Raw genomic sequence first — 24051 nt, 5'->3', positions numbered from 1 at the left:
TAGCCAAGAGGGAAGATTTAAAGCCGAGATTTATTTGAAATTCTCAAAATTGTGATTTTGCTTGCCAAATTCTTTTAATTTGAAAAAAACTCACATACTGGCCAAATACAGATTATTTCTCATACTAAAATCCTGTCATTTGTATCATAATAATGCAGAATAGCTTCTCATTTAATTTCTTTTGGGGACAATCTATCAAAGAGTGGCCCAATGAATTTCTGTTATAACTGCTGAGGTGTGGCTACTGATATTCTGTAGATTATGTTATATTAGGACTTTTGTTTTATACTCATGAATAAGTACTTAGCTCTGTTATCCCAAAGCGCATGTGCTAAGAGTAATAAAATAAAAACTCATACATTACTTACATGTGAAAACTTTTCTCTGCCCACTTTCATTAGCTCTGGCAAGTTATTTTCCTCAATCTGAAATTACTAAATCCACTCCTCTGCTCACCCAGCTCCATTTATACATCATGGCAGATGATCACAGATAAGATACACAACATTCATGGAGACAATATGCCCACTATTCTATCCCTTGTCCCGTGCCTCCATTTGTGTACCATCTTGAGTTACAAGACTGCCTCTGGGTCCCTCACAGATATTCTTGTGGGGAAAAAATATCTGTTGGTGACAGTAGCTGAGTGCTTTGTTAGAAAAAAAATGCTTCCATATCCAGAAAAAAAAAGATAGGAAAGGAAAAAATAGGAGCATACACAAAATTGTTGCAAACTTGAAACAACTCATTGTTTTTTCAGAAATTCTGACAAAGTTTTGGATCGTTCATGGATTGCTGAAACAACCAACCAATTCTCCCCCTCCCCCACTCCCGTTGCTCCAGGTTTAAGATGAAACTAAGTTTGGAGGGCTTCTGAAGCAATTTATCGGGTGATGAAAGCAAGGAAATCTACAACAGCCTCTTAGGGTGACATTTTTCATTGGCCTCCTCTATTACAATCTTGCCTTCTCCTCCCCTCAGCAATGTCAAGGGACACTGCCACAAAGGAAGCCCCTCAGCCTCAATTTTTCTCACTTTTCCCACTTCTGCCTGGAACAATGGCATCTCTCCTGGACACGCCTACTTGATTCCATCACATTTTCTTCTACAAACACCTGAAACAAGTGCACTTCAGTTTGGCCACTGACCACCAAAACCAGCTGTACTATACATGGAATGTTTTATGTATAGAGCTAAATGTGGTATTAAAAAGCAAACTCATCTGCTTACTTTCTGTTCAATGGCTGTGTTCATGTCTCTGTGTTTTGTTTTGTTTTTTGACTAGCCACAAGTCTGGTAGCAGCCATTTTATGACAATTAAGAACTGGGCCAATGAAGGAGTTGTTTCAGTAATTTTTTCCTATGACAACTTTCATTTGTCACCCTCCACATCAACTAAGTTCAGTCCCGAGAATATGGCAAATTATAGTTCCATTTTTCTCATTAACACCAAGAGGATTCATCAAAAGCATTATTTGAAATCACCAATGCCTGCTTGGACACAAAAGTACGTGGTTCTGTTCCCCTTCACATAAACCAAGCCATCATGAAAAAAATAATTATTTCAGTATTAGGTATTAAATCTGCAAAAATGTGAGAATTCCTTTCTTAGACAGATAATCCCTATTCAGTGACCACTCATTCATCTACTATTGGAAGTTATGACGGTGCTGAGAAGACTTAGGATTGGTCTTTGCAGCTGCAGCCATTGAAGCATCCCAGCAGTCAAGTGACTACAATTCAGGCATTTGGCAACTGGGTCTGAATTACAATGTCACAAAGTCCTGCAATCACGTGATTACCATTTGCAAACTTCACTGCTGGCTTCCACAAGAGTCAGTGGGGAAGCTGGCAGGAGGTTGATGGTGATCATGTGATGTTCCATCAATGGACCTTGTGGGGTTTGCCTAATGAAAGCAACTGGAACTGTGATGTTATGCTTTATGAGCATGTCACTTGACAACAGAGTTCCCAGTTCCATTACCATCATTAACAGTTCTTTAGGTACACTACATCAAATTAACTTCATTCAAATTATGACGCGTTTATGTATGTACGTATCCATGCAGTCTGTTTCACCTGTATTTCATACTTATTTTTCCCCACACAAATATATAGCTTTGGATCATTTTCTTCAATAAATCAATGAACAAGTATAATATTTTGATTCATTTGTTTTTGACTAGTTTTAGTTTTAGGACTTATATGTGAACAGATCAGATTTCAGGTCATATTTATGCAGAAATTCTGAAAATTCAAGACGATTCACTAACTTTTAAGTACCACTGTATGTTACTAAAGCTACCAACTGTCGTCTCCAGGCTGGACTTACTGTATCTGAATCCTCCAACACTGTCTGAAGAAACCCCAATGTATTTATCTTTGTTTTTCTTTGCCTTTTTCCTTTCTTCACGGAGTCTGTCATCGTCTTGGGCAAATTCTACCATTTCTTTCACTTTCTGGCGTATATTTATACCTTGGTCCTTGCCATTCTCATCTGAAAAGAGGCGCACACAAAAAGAAATTGGGAATAGTCTTTAGCCTGAAGCATTTAGAGAAATCTCTAAATAAAATGAACCCCCAAACTGCTAAAGTTATGTATTCTAAAGCAATTTTATTGACTGAATATAAGTTATACTTTTTATAGCCAATATTTCATTTTAACCTAAAGTGATAGCATTAGAGCACAATTTTAGTTTCTAGTTTTCTAACCCACACTGATCTACTAAAAAGCTTACTTTAAAAAAATATAAAATATGGTGCTTGAAAACACATTTCCTGTCAGTTTTAACCCACTTAAAACAATCCTGCTTCTCCAGTCTTTAGGAAGGGGTGGGGTATTTAAAAAGAAAAAACAACAAATAAGGTTTTTTTTTAAATGTTAATTGCTAACATTCTATCTAGCTTCAAACCTTATTTTTAAAATCTTATCAGCTGAAGTGCACTATGCACTAAAATTTGTTCCACCTCTCAAAGCCTCTTTTTTATTCAGAAAAAAACACTGGCCTTGTTACCTGTGCACTGTAAATATTATTTGGTAGGAGGGGAAAAAATCCCTAGCTTCAAACAGATGTGTATGTTTTGGAGCTCTAACCTTTCTTCCCAGATGATTAAAGCTATTCCTTTATATACACCACAGGGAACAAGTCTCTAGTGCATATTTTAATATAAACCCAAACACTCATGTTGTGTTGGTTCTGTTGTTATTAGCCGGTCTTTTCTACAAGTTCTTGTCTTCACTAATTAATACTCTAGGGCCCCACGTCTTGAATTCTGCACTCTTCACACAACCGGCAACAGTCACATTCTAATTAGAGCAGGGAAGCTTCTAAGCTGGTTCAGGTGACTGACAATTCCAACAACTGCTTTTAATTTGCTTATAAGATTCTTCTATCGCTCACCTACAAAGTGGTAATTTTCCAGGGATCGCAAATCATAAATGTGTTCTCTGGCACTTGTAACAACACGCTCTGATCCATTCCTTATGAGGTAAGATAGCAGCAGCAGAGACTATAAAAATACAAAGCACCTTATGACTGCATGAAAAATGCCATCAGTATTTTAAACTGCAATGAAAAGGAAAGCTTAAACGTGCAAAAGTTAGAAGGAAAAGTAGGGTTCATTCTGATAAAAATGAGCCAACTTAAAAATGTTGCAGAACTGCTAGCAATACTGTGTAGATGTAAGCCTATGCTTTGCACTAAGACAAAGGAATAAATGGAGAACATTAATTCATATAATATTTGCCTGAAGAATGTTTTTTTTTTTCTAGGAAGGGAAAAATTGCAGTTAAGGCAATTTGGGGAAAAACGTTCTGAACTTTAAAGACTGAAACAATTTTCTTTTGTGTCTCTTTTTTGCAATTACTTTATTCCCCAGTGTTTTTCCATTTAAAAGCAATTTTACAGCAATTTTTCTATGCAGTTTTCTGCAGGAAATGTGTTGATGTATAAAATTCAGTATTTTCAGATAAATGTAAGCAAACTTCAAAACAAAAATAAGTTTTTAAAGTATGTTAATTCTTTAAACTTCCCGCAGCTTCCAGAATTTGCCTCTGAAAAACTAAAACCAGGAAAACAAAATGGAAACCCTCCCCACATGCATAAAAGTCATCCACCGGCAGCAGAAACATGTCTATAAATTCTAACAATGGAAAGCAAACAGATCATTCTATGTAGCCTTAAGAATATTGAACAAAATGCAAAATAACATTAAAACATATGTATGTATGCGTGTATGTTATGCATGTACGTATGTTTAAAGCAAATAATCACAATACAAAACTGGCATAAACTTCCTATTTTAAAAAAGTTAACAGCTTCAGAATTGTGTAGACTGTAGAGCTTTTAAATTTAAAGCCTTTTAGTGCTGCAAAATACAGGAAAATATGGCATTAGGCATACTTGAATTTCACTGCAAGTATAGCGGGAGAGCAAGCATAGAAGAAATAAAACTGAACTGGGCCAATAATGGGAGCAAAATAAGGTATAACCAACTGGTTCTATGCCCATTAAGATAAAAGGGGAAAAAATAAAATGTAATAAATAAACCTGTGAACTGAGAAGGAGAAAATAGAATATATAATAGTATCAGAAAGAAATGTAGAATGTTCCTTTAACAGCTTCAAACTGAGTTTTTTTTTTAAATGAACATTCTGAATAAATATTTAAAATTGGGTCTCTCAATAGTGGACTGCTAGGAGGGATTCAGAAGATCAAGTTACGGAGGATCCCTTCTTTGGTTTTTATTAAGTAATAAAAGTCAAAATTGCCAGAAGGAATTCAACTTAAGAGCATTTTTATAAAAACAACAACAGCTCCCTCCCCCCTTTCCCCCCAAAATCCCTTGGTTTTCAAAGCAGACTAGTTTCTTAAAAATGTATACTGAAAAAGAATTAACTTGATTAAACTCAAGTTCTACTAATTGCACACAGAGGATCTGGAAACCTGTGAAGTTTAGCATGGATATTATGTTAATGAACGCACAAAACTGAGTTAATTGCCAGAGGACACTGTGGTAAAATTAAAACATTCAGATGTGTATTTTCAGCATTCGAAGTTTACAGCAAAATTAAGGTTTTAATAAATTAATACAAAAAGTCACTACTGTACATACCTTATAAACTCTCCTCCAGTTCTTTTTATTGTCTTTTAACATCCGTGTCCAAAGCATGTTCATAAGTTCTGGAAACTGTTCATACATAAAAGTAGCCCTAGAAAAGCAAAACATGAAAATGAAAAAGAAGAAAGTAGAAAGAGAATTATCAACGGTGCTACTTTATGTCAGCACTGGCATTTGACAGCAGATGGCAGACTTGCTCTGAGTTAAGTCTCCATCAGAGCTACAGACCACTTATACAGAAGTATTTCATTACAGAATCAGCAATGCTGATGTCTTTCCATTGGCAACAATGAAAATAAAAATAAAAATAAGGACACCTTTATTATTTTAGTCTAACATTACATTCATGTGCTCTTTGTGGGAAAGCGTGATTGTGAAGGAGCTCCAATTTTAACATTTTATATATTTGAAAAACGTATTACAAGATTCTCATCCCCCCCCAAAAAATATTAAGTATTATTTAGTAAAAGGAACACAGGTAGTTCTCGTTTAGTTACCGCATTTGGGACTGGCAATTTAAACAAAATGGTCACTAAGTGAAAAGGGACCACGATTATAATCTTCAGGTGCGAAGGGCTTAAATATGAGGACTGCTCCCAAAATTACTTTTTTTTATCGCCACTGTAACTGCAAATGGTCACTAAATGAGGACAACCTGTATTTAAAAGCAGTTACTTGTGATCATTCTTTTCCATCATTAATATATTTCTCTCCCTAATTTATTTATATCCTTCAGGAGCGATGAAGCAGCAGTGGCATCTACGCTTAAAGATGTATCTTTCAACAGTGCTGAATCAAATTACTTACTTGGCAATCTCCCCCATGAGTTGCCCTGAAGGTCCCCACGGATCATCATTGGTTGCTTCTCGAACCTTAGACTCAATTTCAGAATAATTCATAACCACATTGGTGCTGTACAGGACAGAATTAGATGCAAGCGCAAAGATTAGCATCAAAGCAGAGAAACACATGAAAACTTAATAATGACACTAGTGGGGAACTTAATGAGATACCTCTGCAGGGTGGGAAAGAAAACATCTTTAGTAGAGAACTACCCTGAGGAAACTGGAGCACATTTATCTATCTTTAAGAAGGTTTTACTATCCCATTAACCTTCCAGAATATAGATCAGAGATAAGGGGGTTACATGAGACTTGGAAACAGTCCAGTTAAAAATGGCTTTTGGTTAAAATGAAGAGAAACTGAGCTGCTGAAGAAGGCAGTAGCAGCTCCAGGCCCAACTACTTGGCCTTCTATCACAACTCCCATAAAACTGCAGGTCTTTGCCTCCTATCTTGACTGGAATCAGGTGAGAAGTGTGTTCTTTTAAAGCCACTGCATTGTGAAAAGCAAGCCTTGTGTCTCTTCTTAGCAGATATCCGTTCAGTTACAGAAAGGGATGGAAAAAGAGAGGCAGAGCACTGTAATAGCATGAATATAGCCTGAGCAAGGTAGAATAGTATGGGAAAATTCAAAGAAACGCCCCCCCCCAGAACCGTTAATCATCTTTGTGTTCAATATCTTGCGTGTAAGAATTTTTCTGTCAACCATATGAAAAGTCACATAAAAATGGCTTTTTCTATTCCTCCAAAAATCCCTATTGGGAAAATTTGACTAATTAACATACTTTAATTGTTTTCCAAACGTGCATAGGAAAACAGATTAATCTCCATAGAATATAACAGCTAAATAGATTAGAAAGCTAACAGTATGACTGAGTCACTACTGTTTCACAAGAATTTCAGAATAAGGCTCACACTGAAGCCGGTGAATCTGAAATATGACTAGGTAGGGCTAGGAACAGGTATACTTATATTCTTCTTGTTGAAATTTCAATGATATGTGCTCTTAAGTCATCTTAATATTGGGAACGTGGTTTTTTTTAAATTTACATTACAACAGTGATGTACTCAGTGTCATATTCTAAGAATAAGAAAGTCCTGTGATGGACAAGATGGAAAGACAAGATTTTCTATAATTATCTTGTGATAAAACAAACAAGATAATTTCCTGGCTATTGCCAGTAAGAGATTCCTACTCATTTCTTAGCAAATGAAATTGTTGGGGGCAATAAGCTGACTTTGTAATAATGCCGCTTGGGGGTGTGTGTGAAAGCCCTAACAAGCAGGCATATACATAGAATGAAGGCTACTGCTAAGCTTGTAAGCCGCCCTGAGTCTTCGGAGAAGGGCGGGATATAAATGTAATAAAAATAAAATAAATAAAATAAATAATAGGCAGAGATTACATTTATGGATATATATGGATAGGTATGGATGATCACATATGTTCTCCTTAATTTTTGCCTATTTTTTCAAGTGACAGCATCTGTTTTCAAAAAAAAGTGAAGTTACACTTTTAAAGAAAACAATATTTTCATATGTGTGTAGATGATCTTGACAACCACAGACCAGTTCCCCATCACTCACTCCTCCATCTATCATTTCAGCAGAAGTTAGCTCTCTTTCAATTAGATGAAATACTGGATCATAGATTGCCTTGAGCTACATTGATTCTACAGGCTTGAGTGAACATATATATTACCAATACTCGGCTTTCACATACCATTGCCCAATTTCTGTTAAATTGTTTTGGGAAATTGGTAAAGCGTAGGTAAAGCTAAACTCTGGTTCTTCAAGTTCTTACGGGCATTCATTAATGAGTGACGACAAAAGTTGAACTCAGTCAAAGCAGAGGGAATTATTTAAAAAGTGTCTATTTGGGGCAAAATAATGCTTTCTTCAATAGGCAGGTTTACAGAAAGATATTTTTCTAGAGTCAGGCCTACTATTCCTACCTGCTTGCTACTACTAGTAGCAGAGAGTTTATCAGTTACAACTGATGCACCAATAGCAACTCAGGAATCTGAATCTAAAGAGTAAACAATATATGATGATACATGATATAAGGAGGTTCCTGGAGATAAAATGCTTACTGCTGGCTGGGATACCTTTCTGGAGAAAGTAAAAGTGGCTGTTGGTCAGTAATGAATTTAATCACACATCCATTGGATCCACTTTATAAGCAAGCTTGCCTTTATAGCCAAGAATCATTGCCTGTTGTATACTTAAAACACTACTCTAGGAAAATAGGACCCTTTAACCAAATATTGTCTATTTCTTCACAGAATAGAAAAAAACAGAATCATTGTGGAACTGCCACAAATTTATATTAAATGACATTCAATAGCTTCTGAACATGAACCATACATACTCAACCTATCCTCTGATGAATCCTCTACATTTCCCATCTTAAAATGAGCTAAGAAAATTACGACGAGGGTTCTTCTTGGGAGAAAGATAGATACTGGCTGGATGCAGAAGGCATCTTATTTGACAGCCCTAAATGTGCAGGAAATGTTCAGAAGTGTGATCTATTTTTTTTTGCCAATACCTCGTAAAACCAGTGAAATAATTTGAATTTATTTATTTAAACCAAGTTTGACAGGAGGGGTATGCTATAGGTCCTGTCAGGTAGGAAATGTCATTTGGCAGGGTCCAAGAGGAGAGCCTTTCCTGCTGTGGCATCCACCTGGTGGAAATATCATCCATCTACTAATCAGATCAGCCCTGGCCCTGTTGGCCTTTTTTCAAGGCCTTAAAAAATAGTTATGCCAACAGCTATGGAGAACCACGATTGTGGTAGAACTGGTGCAGTGACTGTCCTGAATGTTTTGATGGATGGAATGTTTTTACCTCTGCTGCAAGTGTTATATATTTTAGTATTTATAATATGCTTTTTACATGTTTTCCTTGTTTTTAAATTTTTGCATTTTTGTTTGCTGTTTTTATATTTGTCTGTTTGTAAGCTGCTCAGTTATATATATATGAGATGGGCAGCTATTTAAACTTGAAGAATAAATAATTAAATATCTAGATATGATTTTGCAGACATAGTTTTTCATTGTTCATACTGTGATCTTATAAAATTTGGAGGTACCATAACAGTTGGGATTGATGTTGCTTTAACAATCCCCCTAAAAATCTCCTCCAAAATAAATTTGTTTTAATATGAGAAAGTTTTTAGGGTCAAAGGCTAAAATTAAATTTTACCTATATTATAGTTGGGCAATATATAATCCAAATCTGCTTTATTCTGATATAATCTGATATAATCTGAGATTTCATCTACAAATGAAAACTATTAGGTATCTCAGATATCCAAATAAATCAGATTTACATAATAACAATGAAAACTGTATTTATTGCCCACTAAAACTGGGTCATCAAAACACACCCCTTCATCCTAAAGTTCTGCAAACCCCTTTTTTCTACAGGCACATATTAACCTCATGGCTCATGCCAATTTTGATTCTCATTCATATGGAACTGGTTTTCAAGACAGGCTTCAGAGATTTTGTAGCTTTCAGCACACAACTTCCCTTGTCTAATGTAAGAAATACCTGTAGATCAAATGCAAAAGGTTCTGTTTTTACAACCTTTCCCCAAGCTCTCGTTTGAAGGGCTGGAGGAAAGACTGGAAGATGAAGTGTTTCCTCCATTTCTTTAAGTTAAATGCTTAAGATTTCAAGTCATGCAGGAAAGAAAAGCCACAAGCATCCATTAACACACACACACACACACACACACACACACACACACACGCACACACAAAAACAAACATATCCCTATCAGTCATTTTAGAAGAAAAGTTCCCTGAGTAATCTGTGAGGTACTTAATTGTGAAAGTTGAAAAACAGCACAAGACCCTAAGTTACAAACAGCATGAGACACAATGTATTTCTGAATCCATCCTGTTGTAAAAATATTGTTCTCAGCAAACAAAGGTACTCGTAAATCACAAGAAGAGATTGAGCAGAAAAAGAAAAAAAAAATCTTGCAGTCACATTTCATTCAGCAACAAATGTAAACCGGGAAGGGAGGAGGAGGAGGAGGAGGAGGAGGAGGAGGAGGAGGAGGAGGAGGAGGAGGGAGTAAGTAAGTAAGAAAGAAAGAAAGAGGATTGTGTAGTTTGGCTACGTTCCAGGCCATTTAAAAATAACTGTTTCTAAAAAGGTGGAAATCTAGTTTTATTCTTCCTTTCCCATGTTTTCTATGGCCCTCAATCCATGCCCTACCCATGATGCCTGTGACCTTTAAAGCAGAAAAAAATTTTACTTCCAGATGTGAGGGGAAAAAGTGACTGGTTTGACTGCCAAGACTTCCTGTGATTGATATAAATTTGATATCTGAGGACACTTTCAGACACCAGGGGAGGGGGGTCCTGAATTAGTTTATCCTGGGCCTCTTCCAAAGAATCCGGTTGGACTTCATGGACAGAATTCTTTGCAAATATGAATGTGCTACATAATAGCCGGATTGACAAATGGGCTGTGGACACTTTGTGCTTAGCGCTTGCTAAACTCCAAGATGCTGTCTGGCAGAGGTTACTTTCTTTCTTTTTTCTCGTCCTCAGTTAGAATCTTCATTGTAAACCATTTTCTAAAAAAACGTTCACATGAGCAAATATAGAAAAATCTCATTTCCCACCCCGGAACTGCTTGATGTAAATAGCAGTAAAAGAAAACAGAAATTTAAGCTTATTATGCGGAGACCTGCCTAACATTAACAGAGGGAAAATCCCAAGCAGCTTAGAAATTGATGACTCAAGGTAACTTCCTTTACCTGTTTCAAGATACAAGATGAATACAACCAGTTCAAAGTTCTTCTACTTTGCTTATGGTTTAAGGCAGAGGTCTCCAACCTTTCTCAGTTGGCGTACTGGACGGAAAGGGAGGGGGGAAGCATTTTACGTGCGCATGCACACGCACACACAAACGGGGCCGCGAGCACACGCGATGCAAACTGGGCGGTGCTAGTGCCCGTGTGACACTTGCTAGCACCTCCCTCTTTTTGCCATACCAGGGTTGGGGAGCCCTGGTTTAAGGAGAATGTTGCAAACAAAAGGCTTTCTTTCTGTTGGCAGTGGATTCCTCCACTTCTCACCCCAAGAAGTACCAGTAACCCAAGTCTCCTTCCTTTATCAATGTTAAATTTCAGGAAGATTTGGGTCCTTAGCTTTGTTTAGATGATCATCAAAGTCATTATTACTTTATTTGTTTTGTCTCTGATTATAGTTTGAACTATTGCATGGCGCCCACGTCCTTATGGATTGGAGTACCTTCTAAGTACTATATTGTTAAATAAATAAATGAAGTGTATGGATATATTTATCTCATGATAAACATTTTATTCTACTGGGATTGCCTTGTTATTTCAATATCTACTTCCAAAGTATAGTAGCTACTATACTTTCAAACTGTTTTCAAATGAATTAAAAGTAGCTTTTTTTTTTTTTTTTACAAATCAGGACCTTGCTTCAAATATGAAGAATGTAACATGTCCAAGGAATTTACTGGATGATTCTGCACCAACATTATTATCTGTCAGTCTACCTCACAGGATTGTTGTGAGGATAAAAATTAAAGGAAGTCTAGTTTGTCCTGAATTCCTGGAAACAATACAAGATATAACTGCAATAATAAATAAAATGCTTATATAAATAAGATATATTAGTGTTATTTCCCAATGTAGAAGAATGTTTCAAAGGTGCCACAGTTTAATATTTCCCTTTGGCCACCAATGTTTACTTAAAATTGACTTCTCATCTCAAAATTTCAACAGCAGGGAAAGCTGGGTTTGGAAACTTAATGTTTCCCTCGTAGTTAGTTTTGCTTCTGAATTTTTGAAAGTTAGTCTTTTCAACTGTTTATCTAATTTATACATTCCATATGAACTTATCCTTTTCCTTAAGAAAAAGGCATGTACCAGTAATTGAAGCATTGCCCAAGAAGCACGGTTCCACTGATTCAGAAGTGACCATCATCTAGCAAAAAAGCATCCAGAACCATAGAAAGAAGGGCAAAAAATGCACTAATCTGAAGCATCTCCTAACATCCAAAACAGTTTTTCACAGAACAGTAGGGAGGGCAAAAGAGAAAGGATGGTTGAGTGCAGTTCTTTTCCTTTTACTTTCCATGAACAGATTCTACCTGTAGGACATCTGTCTACAAGCCAACAAACACAATATGGGAAATGACACACGATATCAGTGGTGGGATTCAGCTGGTTCGCACCACCTCGGCAGAACTGGCAGCTAATTTTTTGTTGCCCAGGCCCAGAATGGACTTCCGGAAGCAGCATCCACACAGAGAACCTGTTGTTCATATATTTGAATCCCACCACTACACAAAACCAATATTGTACATGAGACAAACCAGTTAGGCATCTGTATCTTGAGATGTTTTGAGCTTAAATATCCCTATTCCTTTGCTGTTAGTTATGCCAATTGGGACAGATTAAACTAGGCCCAAGTATTTAGATGACATTATATGCCTAGTTTTATTCTAGGGGAAGTTTAGAACATGTGCTATTCAGTATTACAATCGGATACAGCTTTGAAAACATTTAACATTTCTAACAACAGTTGGCTAATTGCCTAGCTAGCTAAACCCCAATAAAGACTTTGCCTGACATTTTAGGAATGGAAGAATAACATTCATATTTTACGTACACACACCACATAATGATTCTATATCTTTTCCTTCTGTTATACAGGACACAAAAATAATCCCAAACTTGATTTAGGATCACAGGGGTGTCACAGTTTTATGGGGTGGCTATTTTTATCACAATACCCAGAGTGAGTGAGTTGATTATATTGGAAATATTTCTAGATATTTTCTAGCTTGTCTTTCCTAGAAAAATCACATGAGCTATCCATTCCTTCAAAAAAGATTTTTTGCCACACTTAGGATTTTGGAAAGAAGTGCTGTTTTTTGAAAAATGACCTAAACTGCTAAATTCCAGGAGACAAACCTCAAAAAGGTCTGTATAACTAAAAGGAAGAAACTTCTGGTTAGGGATTAAATGTAATCAGAGGTGATAGGATTGAAGTTCCATTTTACTATGCTGGTTAAGAGGACTGTTAGATCCAGGTTCAAATTTCCGCTCGGTGATAAAGTCCTCTGGGTCACTATTTCTCAGCCAAGCATTTCCATATAAATTACAACAATAAAGCAAAGTAACTATACCAAAAGGTAGATTCCCTGTCAGAGGACAGGCAAAGTACTGCATTACTATATTATGGTATGTGTGACACACCTACTCAAAGAAAAGCTAAAATGACTGGCATTTGATGAAGGAAGCAGTAACTGTGTGGAAAAGGCCCAAATGATATGTGTGGATACCTGCTATGAATCTGTATCACTCTCTTTCAGCCAAATATACAAAAGTTGATGCTTCCCCGTAAAGCAAGCTAACCAAATGGAGAGCCTCATCCTCCAGAAATGCATCCAGCAGGGGAAGAGGAATATAAGAATACAATCCCCTATCAATAGACTACTAAGCCTAGAATGCATTTGTGCAAAGCTGAATTATTATTTTTATGGTAATTAGCAATATAGTGTCTAAATCAGTGTTTCTCAACCTTGGCAACCTGAAGATGTGTATACTTCAATTCCCAGAGTTCCCCTTCCAGCTCGGTTGAAATCCCCTAATCTTCAAGCTGTCAACTTTGAGAAAAAAACTGATCTAATAACCTTGCCAAACTCAAACTAAGCAGGGTCAGATAAGGTTAGCAACTACATGGGGATATTTTGTAGACTGTAAAGTAAAAAAAAATTGGAAGAAGGCTATGCAATTCACCATAGTATAGTAGTACTGCAGTCAAGAAAACATAAATAGTTGTGCTCAGATAATCTAGAAGTTTGATTCCAGTCAGATTTTAATTAAATACATGTTTTGGTGCCTTAGTAGCAACAAATGCCGAGGTATATTTCACATATGTTAAATAAGAGGAAAGAAACACGAGAAGCCCCAGCAAATGAATTTAAATGTAAGGAAATGGAGGAATAACAATTTTTAGAAAATTAACATTAACAATAAGAGCTCAGTAATTTGTGTACAATAGGCATAAGCTAAGAAAGGGACTGCCATATGACTCATCTTCTGAGTTTCTGTTATTGGGTGGTATAAAACGACAAAACTGTTATCAGTTGTTCTGAGAGTGTTTTGGCTGAGAAAGCAGAAAAAAAGTTCTCAATAGTGCATTGGACTGCTAGTGTAATATGTTTTCTGGGAAGAAAGTCTTATAGTCACTTTTCATGAAATAAATCTTCTCTTTCTTCATAGAAAATTAGAAATCAACTTTAGGTTTCAGCTTGCTTACATGCAAAATTACATGGCTATATCATATGCCTGCCACCTATCTCTTTCAATAAAAGTCTATTATAAGTCATTTTCCAGCATTATTTTTCATCTGCTACAAAAATAACTTGTGTAATGCTTCCCCAGCTGAGCCTAAAATGTCTAACAGAGCATTTGCTCAGGAATGCAACCAATTTGGGCTCAGTTGAGAATTCCAGCACTGTTCATGAATCACCAGAGGTCAGCAAACCACATGCAAAACATTAACCTCTGCAACGAAAAAAAAAATCCTATCAACTGTACTCCCTCTACTGATGACTATCGGTTATTGCATCATAGATTTCAGAAGATATCATCATCATCATCATCATCATCACATCACCAACACCCTGCCCTCCATCCAAAAGTATCCTAAAAACGAATAGTAGTCATTTAATCCTAAAATACATTTTAAAAAACAGTCTCTTAAAGGCAGATTGTTACAATGGGCAAAAAAGTTTGTGATTCCTTTAGCACTACAGGTAGTCCTCACTTTACGATCACAACTGAGCCCAAATTTTTTGTTGCTAAGTGAGACATTCATTAAATGAGTTTTGCCCCATTTCATGACCTTTAAGCGAATCACTGCAGTTGTTAAGTTAATAACACAGTTGTTAAGTGAATCTGGCTTTCCCATTGATTTTGCTTGTTTCAACATTACAAAATGTGATCACATGACCCTGGGACACTGCAAACGTCATAAATATGAGTCAGTTGCCACAAATCTGAATTTTGATGACACGACCATGGGATGGTTGTAAGTGTGAAAAATGGTCATAAGTCACTTTTTTCACCCCAGATGCTGAACTGTATTGTGGCTTTACTGAACACTCAGAGCCAACATTCGAAGTCTTTCTTGGAAAGTGTGAAACTGTAGATTTAGTAATTGGTAGCACCTCCTTCAGCAGCGATGACTTCAGTGAATGTTTTTTCAGGCTTCCCTTAAATGTCAAGGTAAAAAGTTCAAGAACAGATTTCCAAAAAAAAAAACAAATACTCAGCTAAATACATTTATTGTAGAAAAGCTACGAAGCCATTAGGCAAAAGTTCTAGCAACTGCTGCATATCAAATAAGAGAGAAATCTGTCTTCATCTTCTTATGCCTCTTTCTCCTACCTATGATGAATAGGGCAGGAAACTATTCTCTTTTGGACTGGAAAGACAATCTCCATCTGTTTCTCATTTTATAATGGATTATTTGGTATTAGGCTGCATTTATTTTTTTCACAGTGTGAGAACATGCTCTTCCTATTTTTGTCTTTCTGCTAACAAGGTATAAGTTTTAAAATAGTACGTACACTGTAGAACAACTAGTGGGCCATCAACTGTGGACAATAGGAAATAGCTACTGACACTACAGCAAGCTATACATATAAAAATCTGCCTCCCTTATTGCTGATCCATGCACTGACAACTGGCATCGAGGTTTTCCTCTAATCCTACAGCAAAGGTATATTAGTGGACGAGAACTGTAACTGTAAACCACAGAGCAAAACTCTAGGTCAGGGATCAGCAACCTGAAACAGTGAAAGAGCCACTCGGAACCGGTTCCCTCACAAAAGGAAAAACTGGCAGCCGCAAAAAAATGTGTGCACATGCGCAGAACAGGGTTTGACTGAAGAGTGGAGCCAAGGCAAGATATGCACCTACCCTGCATATTTGAATTGATTGGTCGAACTTTTTTAGTCCCACTTTTTTTTTTTGGACTGCACATGTCAGAGGACTGGGAGCCGCAGGAGACGGCTGAAAGAGCCCCATGCGGCTCCGGAGCCATGGGTTGCGGACCTGTGCTCTAGGTCATTGTCTGATAGCAGCCTAACCAAGAAGAAAATATTGTTGCCCTAGGAAGACACTCTGAATACTAGGTGTCAAAAGAGATAGACACCAGAGGGAAGAAATGGAGGTATGAACTGGAGCATTTATGATTTGTTAACAATTACCTATTCTTCACAGAAAAAGTCAACAGGTCTTCCACCACTTTGCCTGGCTACATTATCCTAACATATATAGTAAATGATCTCAGTTCCACCTCCAAAGCTAATAAATAAAATTAATAAAAGTCTCATAGAATGTGCCATGCTGCTAGTGACTAATAAGGTGGAAGAATCTGTATATTCTAATAAAGCAAATTAAGCATTTCTGAAAGCCTAGACACGTCCATCTGTTAGGTGGGTCCCTCCTGGTACTGTCAAGCTCCTTGTAAAATGCCTAATTGGAAAAGAGACTCCTTTTCTCCACCTGGATGACTAAATACTAAACCTCAGGAAGAGTAAGAGATGATAACTTCACTTGCCACCAATCCTGCACCAGAAGCAGTGCCAATCATTCCAAAAACTCAAGACTTATGAAGCGAAGGTGCTGCTTGGTTCTTTAAGTCCTATAACCTAGGCCAGCAAAAGATCAGCTGGTTTGCACCATCGGCTCATATGCTTTCTTCTTCTCAGTGTTCCCTTACAGACTTTTGGGAACTGAATTTGACATGATGTGTGGGATTAGAGTTAGACAAAAAACTCAGTCTAGGTATAAAGGTAACAACAATATTCTCTAGCCTGTGTTTTTCAAGAACACCTCCGCTCTTAGAAAGCAAGTAACTGCTAATTTAATTTAATTAACTGTTAGTTCTCCCACTCCAATATATATCTTACTAGCAGTGTAAAATACTTTTGGCAAGTAGCATAACTGCAAATAGGTCAATGACAGTCTGTTGCATTTATTCTCAAAAACCCAAAGGGCACGTCAGGAGAAAAACATTTTTTTTAATTTTTTTTAATGTATTTATTTATTTGATTCTTAAAGTTGCCCTACTCCGTAAAGACTCTGGGTGCTTACAATATTTCAAATATATAATTTAAAAATACAGTTAAAACATAATCCTTAGGACAAAACAAACAATATTTAGTCAAAAACATGACAGGAGCTCCACAAACATCCTACACCCAGGCCTGGGAACAGTTTTGGCAGTCAAGGTCAGATCTTATGAAAAGGATTAGGGTGAGCCACTTCAGTTTCCCTAGAAGAGAATACAAACAACAATTCTTCCATATACAAAGTTTACAGTAACCCTGTTTCATGGATTCAATTCATACTTACTTTTGATATTGTACGATAGTGCTTGACTTACAATCATTCATTGTGACCATTTGAAGGTACAACATTGAAAAAGTGACTTATGACAGTTTTTCACACTTATGAACATTGCAGCAATGATTAGACACTTTTAAAAAAATGGACTTGGGGAAAATTGCATCAACTTTATGATTTGCTGATAGATTTCAGCAGCTTGATCTCTAATAGCTGATGAAGAAAATTTGAGGAACCAGTCCAATCTTGTTAAACATAACTGCATGGATAAATAAAAATGACAGATCAGGTCTGTGGTCTGGCTTTTGAAAGAGCCAGTTCAGAATCCAATTGGGATTTTAGAGGTTTTTCCTTTCTTATGCAAAAATATCCTCAAGGCAATGCGTTACAAAGAAATTCTTAAATTAGTTGCTACAAGGTTAAGAATCATCAGATTGTAAAATGCCACAAAAATATTCCACAGATTTAATGTACAAATCTTATTACTTTATGTGGCAAATGTGCAAGGCAAACTAAACAGAAAAAGATAAGAACATCCTGATGTCCACAACTGAGTTATGACTTGGTGTAGAAAGGAACCATAAAAACCATTTCCTACTCACATCTGTTGTGTTGTTGTTTTTTTAAAAAAAGCTCATTATGCAGACTTTCTAAGTTCAGAATAGCTGAAGACTGAGAACATGGGTTTGATTCTAGTCTTGGCACACAGTGTGAGAAGTTCTCCTTTGCTAATGAAGACTTTCTTTTGAGCTAAGCTTTCAGGTTAGGGAATCACTCTTCAGAAGTCTCACATTTGTCAGAATGGTTTGGAGAACTTTGAAAGATTAAAAATACAAATGAGATCTTTCAGATAGCCCTTTAATTAAAGCTGCAAGTTTTTTGTTTTGTTTTTAAAGACCAGAGAGCTTTAAAGGCCATAAAGGGTTAGCTTCCTGTATTGTAAGACAGGAAGTTGCCTCCTGCTGGTGAAACTTTAAATGTTATTTGGACAAGAGGGGGAGAAACCCTCCTCAACATATTGATCTCTCTAGTCCATTGTAATTCATTTTCTCCAACGAATAAAAAAATGAACACAGGACAAAGAATATGAACTTCGTCCATACTTAACACTTTAGTTCCTATAATTTATTTCTTTCTCTTTCCAAGCCTACATTTATTTGCTTTTTATTTTCATGCTGAAGTAAAGTTAAAATGAAACATTCTGTATCATGTGAACTAATAAAACTTCTAAGGTAAAATGCACAGTGAGGTGAACTGATCCCTTTTACACAGTCTTTAGTAACTTTCGGGGGGGGTGTTGCGGGAGAGATTTTGTTAAAAGCATAGTGCAACTCTGCAATTGTATAAGGACTAGATGTATAAGACAAAAAAAAAGGCTGAATTCAGATTTATTTAGTATATGGATTAAGATAACAGAATCTTAATTATAGACTATTCATAGGCATGAGTTGACATGATTCTAATATAGTTTAGTCTACATTTCTTACAAAAAAATCTTTTTTAATTAAAGCTTGATGTGGGTCAAGTGGTCACCTTTTGCGACATCTGTGCAAACATTTTAAGATAACTGCAAAGTTAATGTTCACTTTACAACTGTGTTACTAACTTAACAACTGCAATGAGTCACTTAATAACTTGGCAAGAAAGGTCATAAAATGGGGGCAAAACTCACTTAAGTCTCTTGCTTAGCAACAGAAATTTCGGGCTCAATTGTGGTAGTAAGTCAAAGACTGCAGTTATCTTAAAATGTTTGCACAGTTCTATAATATGATGCCCATTTATTGAAATGTCTGTATTTGTGTCCAGAATGTAAGTTTCAAGGCACCCAACAGATTCAACCTATAAAATTAGTTCAGATGTTGGTACTATCAAGACAGAACTATGGGCAATCTTTAAATTTTTCAAGTATGACCAAGTTACATATAACAAATATAAAAATGTAGCATCTACAGAAACTCTTTTCAGATACAAAAATATTGCCAGCTTATTATGTATTTGCTCTGTAATATACTTTTAAATGAGTTTACAGTTATGCGGGGTTGTTTTTTTTAAAAAAAAATTATAACCTTCAAGCTCTGGGGGAAATAACAGTATCTTTCTTATTTGGGGATTTTATATACATTCACACATTTATATACATTCCACACATTCTGGAACAGCAACAAGGGATTCTTCTTTATGTAGACAAGCCTGAAGAGCAGAGAGATGATAGACAAGAGTTTGCTTTAACCTGTAGAAACTACCCATTATTCTAAATAAAAACAACAGCCTGGCTCACACATGAGAAACTATGACTCCATACTATGTAAATTCCAGGATTGCAATGCTTTCCATCCCCTCCTTTTATGCTTCAAAAATGCCAGCCTGAAATCAATTGCTTTCTGCTTTTTAAACTGCTTTTTTTCACTAAATCAGAGAGCCAGTTTGTTAAGGCACCAAAACAGAAGAAACCAGGAAACTGGGAGTTCTAATCCTGCCTTAGGCATGAAAGCCGGCTAGGTGACTTTGGGGCCAGTTACTCTCAGCCTGTTCCTATTGCAACCAATGAATCCATGCTCAGTTATTACAAAAAAAAAGAAAAACAAAGAAAAGGGAAAAGAAAAAAAACCGGCACCCTGCACTTCTGGGAAAACGGTTTTCACTGAATCCCAAGTCCCAGAGTAATGTTTTGTTTAAATTACAACTTTTTTTTAAATTCCATTTATATCCCGCCCTTCTCCGAAGACTCAGGGCGGCTTACAAGCTTAGCAGTAGCCTTCATTCTATGTATATGCCTGCTTATTAGGGCTTTCACACACCCCCCAAGCGGCATTATTACAAAGTCAGCTTAATTGCCCCCAACAATCTGGGTCCTCATTTTACCTACCTTGGAAGGATGGAAGGCTGAGTCAACCTTGAGCCTGGTGGGATGCGAACCTGCACTAATTGCAGGCAGCTGGTGTTACTTAAGGAGGCATTAGCCCACTGCTCCACCAAGGCTGTTGCTTAGTACAGGTGAAAACCATTTTTACATGCAGTACTAGGCAGTGCTTTTTTTGTAAAAGAAAAAGGTGCTGGAACTCACACATGTAATACAACCCGCTTTGCCTACCCTACAAGGTTCCATCCAAAAAAGGTGCCGGAACTCCGTTCTGAGCATTCTATGAGAAAAAAAGCCCTGGTACTAGATAAGATAGGGTAGGCATGTTCCAGGTCCCTTTCCTGAAATTTTTGCCATTACTGGGCCTATGGTTGTCTCTACCTTGTGGAATACACTCTCCCTGGCAATCCAGCAGTTCTCCCGCCCCCTTTTTTGGCTTCCCAAAGAGTCATCAAGACCTGTTTCTTTACACGGTGCTGGGTAGAATGATGGTGTCTATAGCTGGGGCATCCCAGAGGGATGACTTGAGGTTTTTTTTTTACTTTTCATTTTATGGTTTTATTGCTGTGACCTACCCAGAACAGTATTGTATTTATTGCACTTGAAATAATTTTAACACAGACATGTCAAACACAAGGCCCAGGGACCGGCCCGCAAAGTGGTTTCATGTGGCCCGCGAAGCCATCCTGGAAACAGTGAGGGAACGGCCCCCACTGCCTTGGCCCTGGCTCAGAGACCCTCCTCCTGCCAGAGACCCTCAGATCTGTCCCACTCCTGCCCAGGCCCCCATAGGCACCCTTGATGCGAACGATGTAGAGCTAGCCATGCCCACCCAGTAGGCCATACGCACTCTAGCCACGCCCACCCAGTAGGCCACACCCACCCTGGCCATACCCACCCGGCCCCTTGAGGGCAACCGCAATGCTGATGCGGCCCTCAATGAAATTGAGTTTGACACCCCTGCTTTAACAGGACTTTTATAATATAATTTCTGATTTCTCTTAAATGTAAAGCTTTTTTTCCCCAGAAAAACACAAGGCATGAAGAACCTAGCAGGTGTTTTTTTTTAACAACCAACATTAATTTGCAAAGTTTGCTGATGCAAGAATGGTACAAACACAAAGAAAGTAGACTGGCTAATTCGAACGCCGGACCTTTACAGAGGATAAGCTGCTCAACTGAGTCTCTGAAATGACTAGATTAGGTTATTGATGGCAGTTAACTGGCTACCTTGGACTTCATCCGTTAGACGCAGACATGTCAAACACAAGGCCCGGGGGCCGGATCCGGCCCACGAAGTGGTTTCATGTGGCCCGCGAAGAAACAGTGAGGGAATGGCCCCCACTGCCTTGGCCCTGGCCCAGAGACCCTCCTTCTGCCAGAGACCCTCAGATCTCTCCCACTCCTGCCCAGGCCCCCATAGGCACCCTTGATGCGAACGATGTAGAGCTGGCCACGCCCACCCAGTAGGCCATACGCACTCTGGCCACACCCACCCAGTAGGCCACGCCCACCCAGGCCATACCCACCCGGCCCCTTGAGGGCAACCGCAATGCTGATGCGGCCCTCAATGAAATTGAGTTTGACACCCCTGCGTTAGAGATTACAATATATTAAGGTTTCTTAACAAAATAAAAGAGCGTGTGACTATTATATTTTACTGCCAATTTAATAGCCAAATAAAGTTGTTGAAAACAAAAGTATCTGGGGGGGCACTGAGAAGCATGAACTGAATTTTTACAATAATGTTTAGAATAAACATAATCATGACAAAAAAAACAAAACTATTTCCAGCTAATGAAGTGAACAGCGCCCTTATATGAAAATAAATAAATTGTGGAGATTGAAACTATTCACAAACTTTGAATGCGGCACAGAATTCCTTGAATTCCTTGGGGATTCAAAGCTGCTTCAAGCTGATTACCCATATCAATTGTGAAATCAGCCATATTCTAACTACAACAATTCTTTTTTTCCCTATAGCACTGGTAGCTCTTGCTATATACTGTATGGGTATGTGTAAATCCCAGCAGCTTACATTCTGTTAATGCATATTAGCATGAGATATTAGGAATCATCAGTATACAGCAATGCAAATTATTTTTATTCCCTTGACACACTGTTCCTCTCTTTTTCTGAAATAAGTCAAGAAACTGCAGTTAGCATTCAAATTGTTACTATAAGCTACAGCAAATTGCTGTTTAGTTTCAAAATTGCAGTTTCCTGGTTTACTCTGCCGCTCTGTACAAAAGAACAAGAAAGTGATAGGAAAAAGAATGTATTAAATTCATGCACATAATTACCTATTTAGTAAGGATTTTAAATGCAATTATTTTCATGCTCTGATTTCCACGAAACAGGTTTTTTTCCCTAGAAATATCTGCCTCAATTCTTAAGTATCTTTAATTGCTTCTTAGCCTGTTTGATACTTGTAAACCTTCAAATATGTAGAACCAGGGCTTTTTTTGTCATAGAATGCTCAGAATGGAGTTCCGGCACCTTTTGTGGATGGAACCTTGTAGGGTAGGCAAGGCGGGTTGTATGATGTGTGTGAGTTCCGGCACCTTTTTCTTTTACAAAAGAAGCACTGTGTAGAACTATCTGGTGATCTCGAACTGCACCTTCCCAAATTCTAAGCTATAAAGCTGTCTAAGGATTCTGGAATTTGTAGTGTCAATATTTTAGACTGTATTATTCTAGATAAAATATATTATTAGCTAGAAGAAAGTTAATATAAGAGAACCACTCAAAGGGATGAGCTTCCCGAGTTTGAATTCAAATATGACTTGAAATTAAAAGTTAAATTAAAAAAATATTTGAGTTTTTAAAATTTAGCCAAAACCAATAACACTGTACTAAAGCTTTATATATGGGCTTTCAGTATACATGGATCTTTATTCTCCTACATTTTTCAAATGTTTAAGATTGTTGGGGGCAATTAAGCTGACTTTGTAATAATGCCGCTTGGGGTGTGTGTGAGAGCCCTAATAAGCAGGCATATACATAGAATGAAGGCTACTGCTAAGCTTGTGAGCCGCCCTGAGTCTTCGGAGAAGGGCGGGATATAAATGGAATTAAAATAAAATAAATAAATAAATAGGACAGGTATTTTGGCCACCACTTACAAACATATTGCTAAAACAATACCTCAACAAAAGGCTTTTCATGATCAACATTAAAATTTGACCGTAATGAGTCTTTTCCCCCCCTAGTCTATGGGACTAGAAGTAGAAAGAAATACAACTCCTATGAAATCCAACTCCAAAGCCGCAGAGACAGAAACAAGTAATCTATCTTCGAACAGAGCTTCTTGTCCTTGGAAAAACTGGCTACAGACACAAATATATCGCTTTCATCATCAAATGCTGGATATGTCGTTCATTCAAATTGTAAAAGCAATTTTCTGTAATTATTTTCTAATCAAAGTGAACAATAGCTAGTTTGAGGTAGTGACTAAGATACGGGATCTGGAGACTCTTGAGTTGTAGTCCAGCTTAGGACACAAAACCAGCTGGATGCCCTTGGGTCAGTCACTCTCTCTCAGTTCTAGTAAGGAGGGAAGGGCAAACCATTTCCAAAATCTTGCCAAGAAAACTGCAGGGAATTTTTCAGGGAGTCTCCAGGAGTCAAACACTAACGTGGATGCACCAAAAAAAAAAATATGACAAAACTTAACAAAAGAATTTAAAAGCTGTATTCTCGCTTTATCATCATAAATTTAATATGATTTATCTAGTGTTTTTCGGATCTGGAAGGGGAAGAGAAAAAGGCAACTGCAAAGGAAGAAGCTGCATAAACACTGAT

General features: G+C 37.3%; 1 protein-coding gene across 1 annotated transcript in view; it reads right to left on the bottom strand.

Moving 5' to 3' along the window:
- Window positions 1–24051, bottom strand: part of CLINT1 (clathrin interactor 1) — a 76458-nt gene that overhangs the window by 28079 nt on the left and 24328 nt on the right. Inside the window, exons 2-5 of the mRNA XM_083355354.1 lie at window positions 5929–6033; window positions 5116–5212; window positions 3402–3510; window positions 2333–2497 (exon numbers count right to left, since the gene is read on the bottom strand). Of these exons, the coding sequence (XP_083211480.1) occupies window positions 2333–2497; window positions 3402–3510; window positions 5116–5212; window positions 5929–6033 (476 nt within the window). The remainder of the gene's footprint in view (window positions 1–2332; window positions 2498–3401; window positions 3511–5115; window positions 5213–5928; window positions 6034–24051) is intronic.

The sequence above is a fragment of the Vipera ursinii genome, assembly GCF_947247035.1.
Source record: "Vipera ursinii genome assembly, chromosome: 2".
Classification (NCBI taxonomy): Eukaryota; Metazoa; Chordata; class Lepidosauria; order Squamata; family Viperidae; genus Vipera; species Vipera ursinii.
This window is presented reverse-complemented; position numbering and strand designations above follow the sequence as displayed.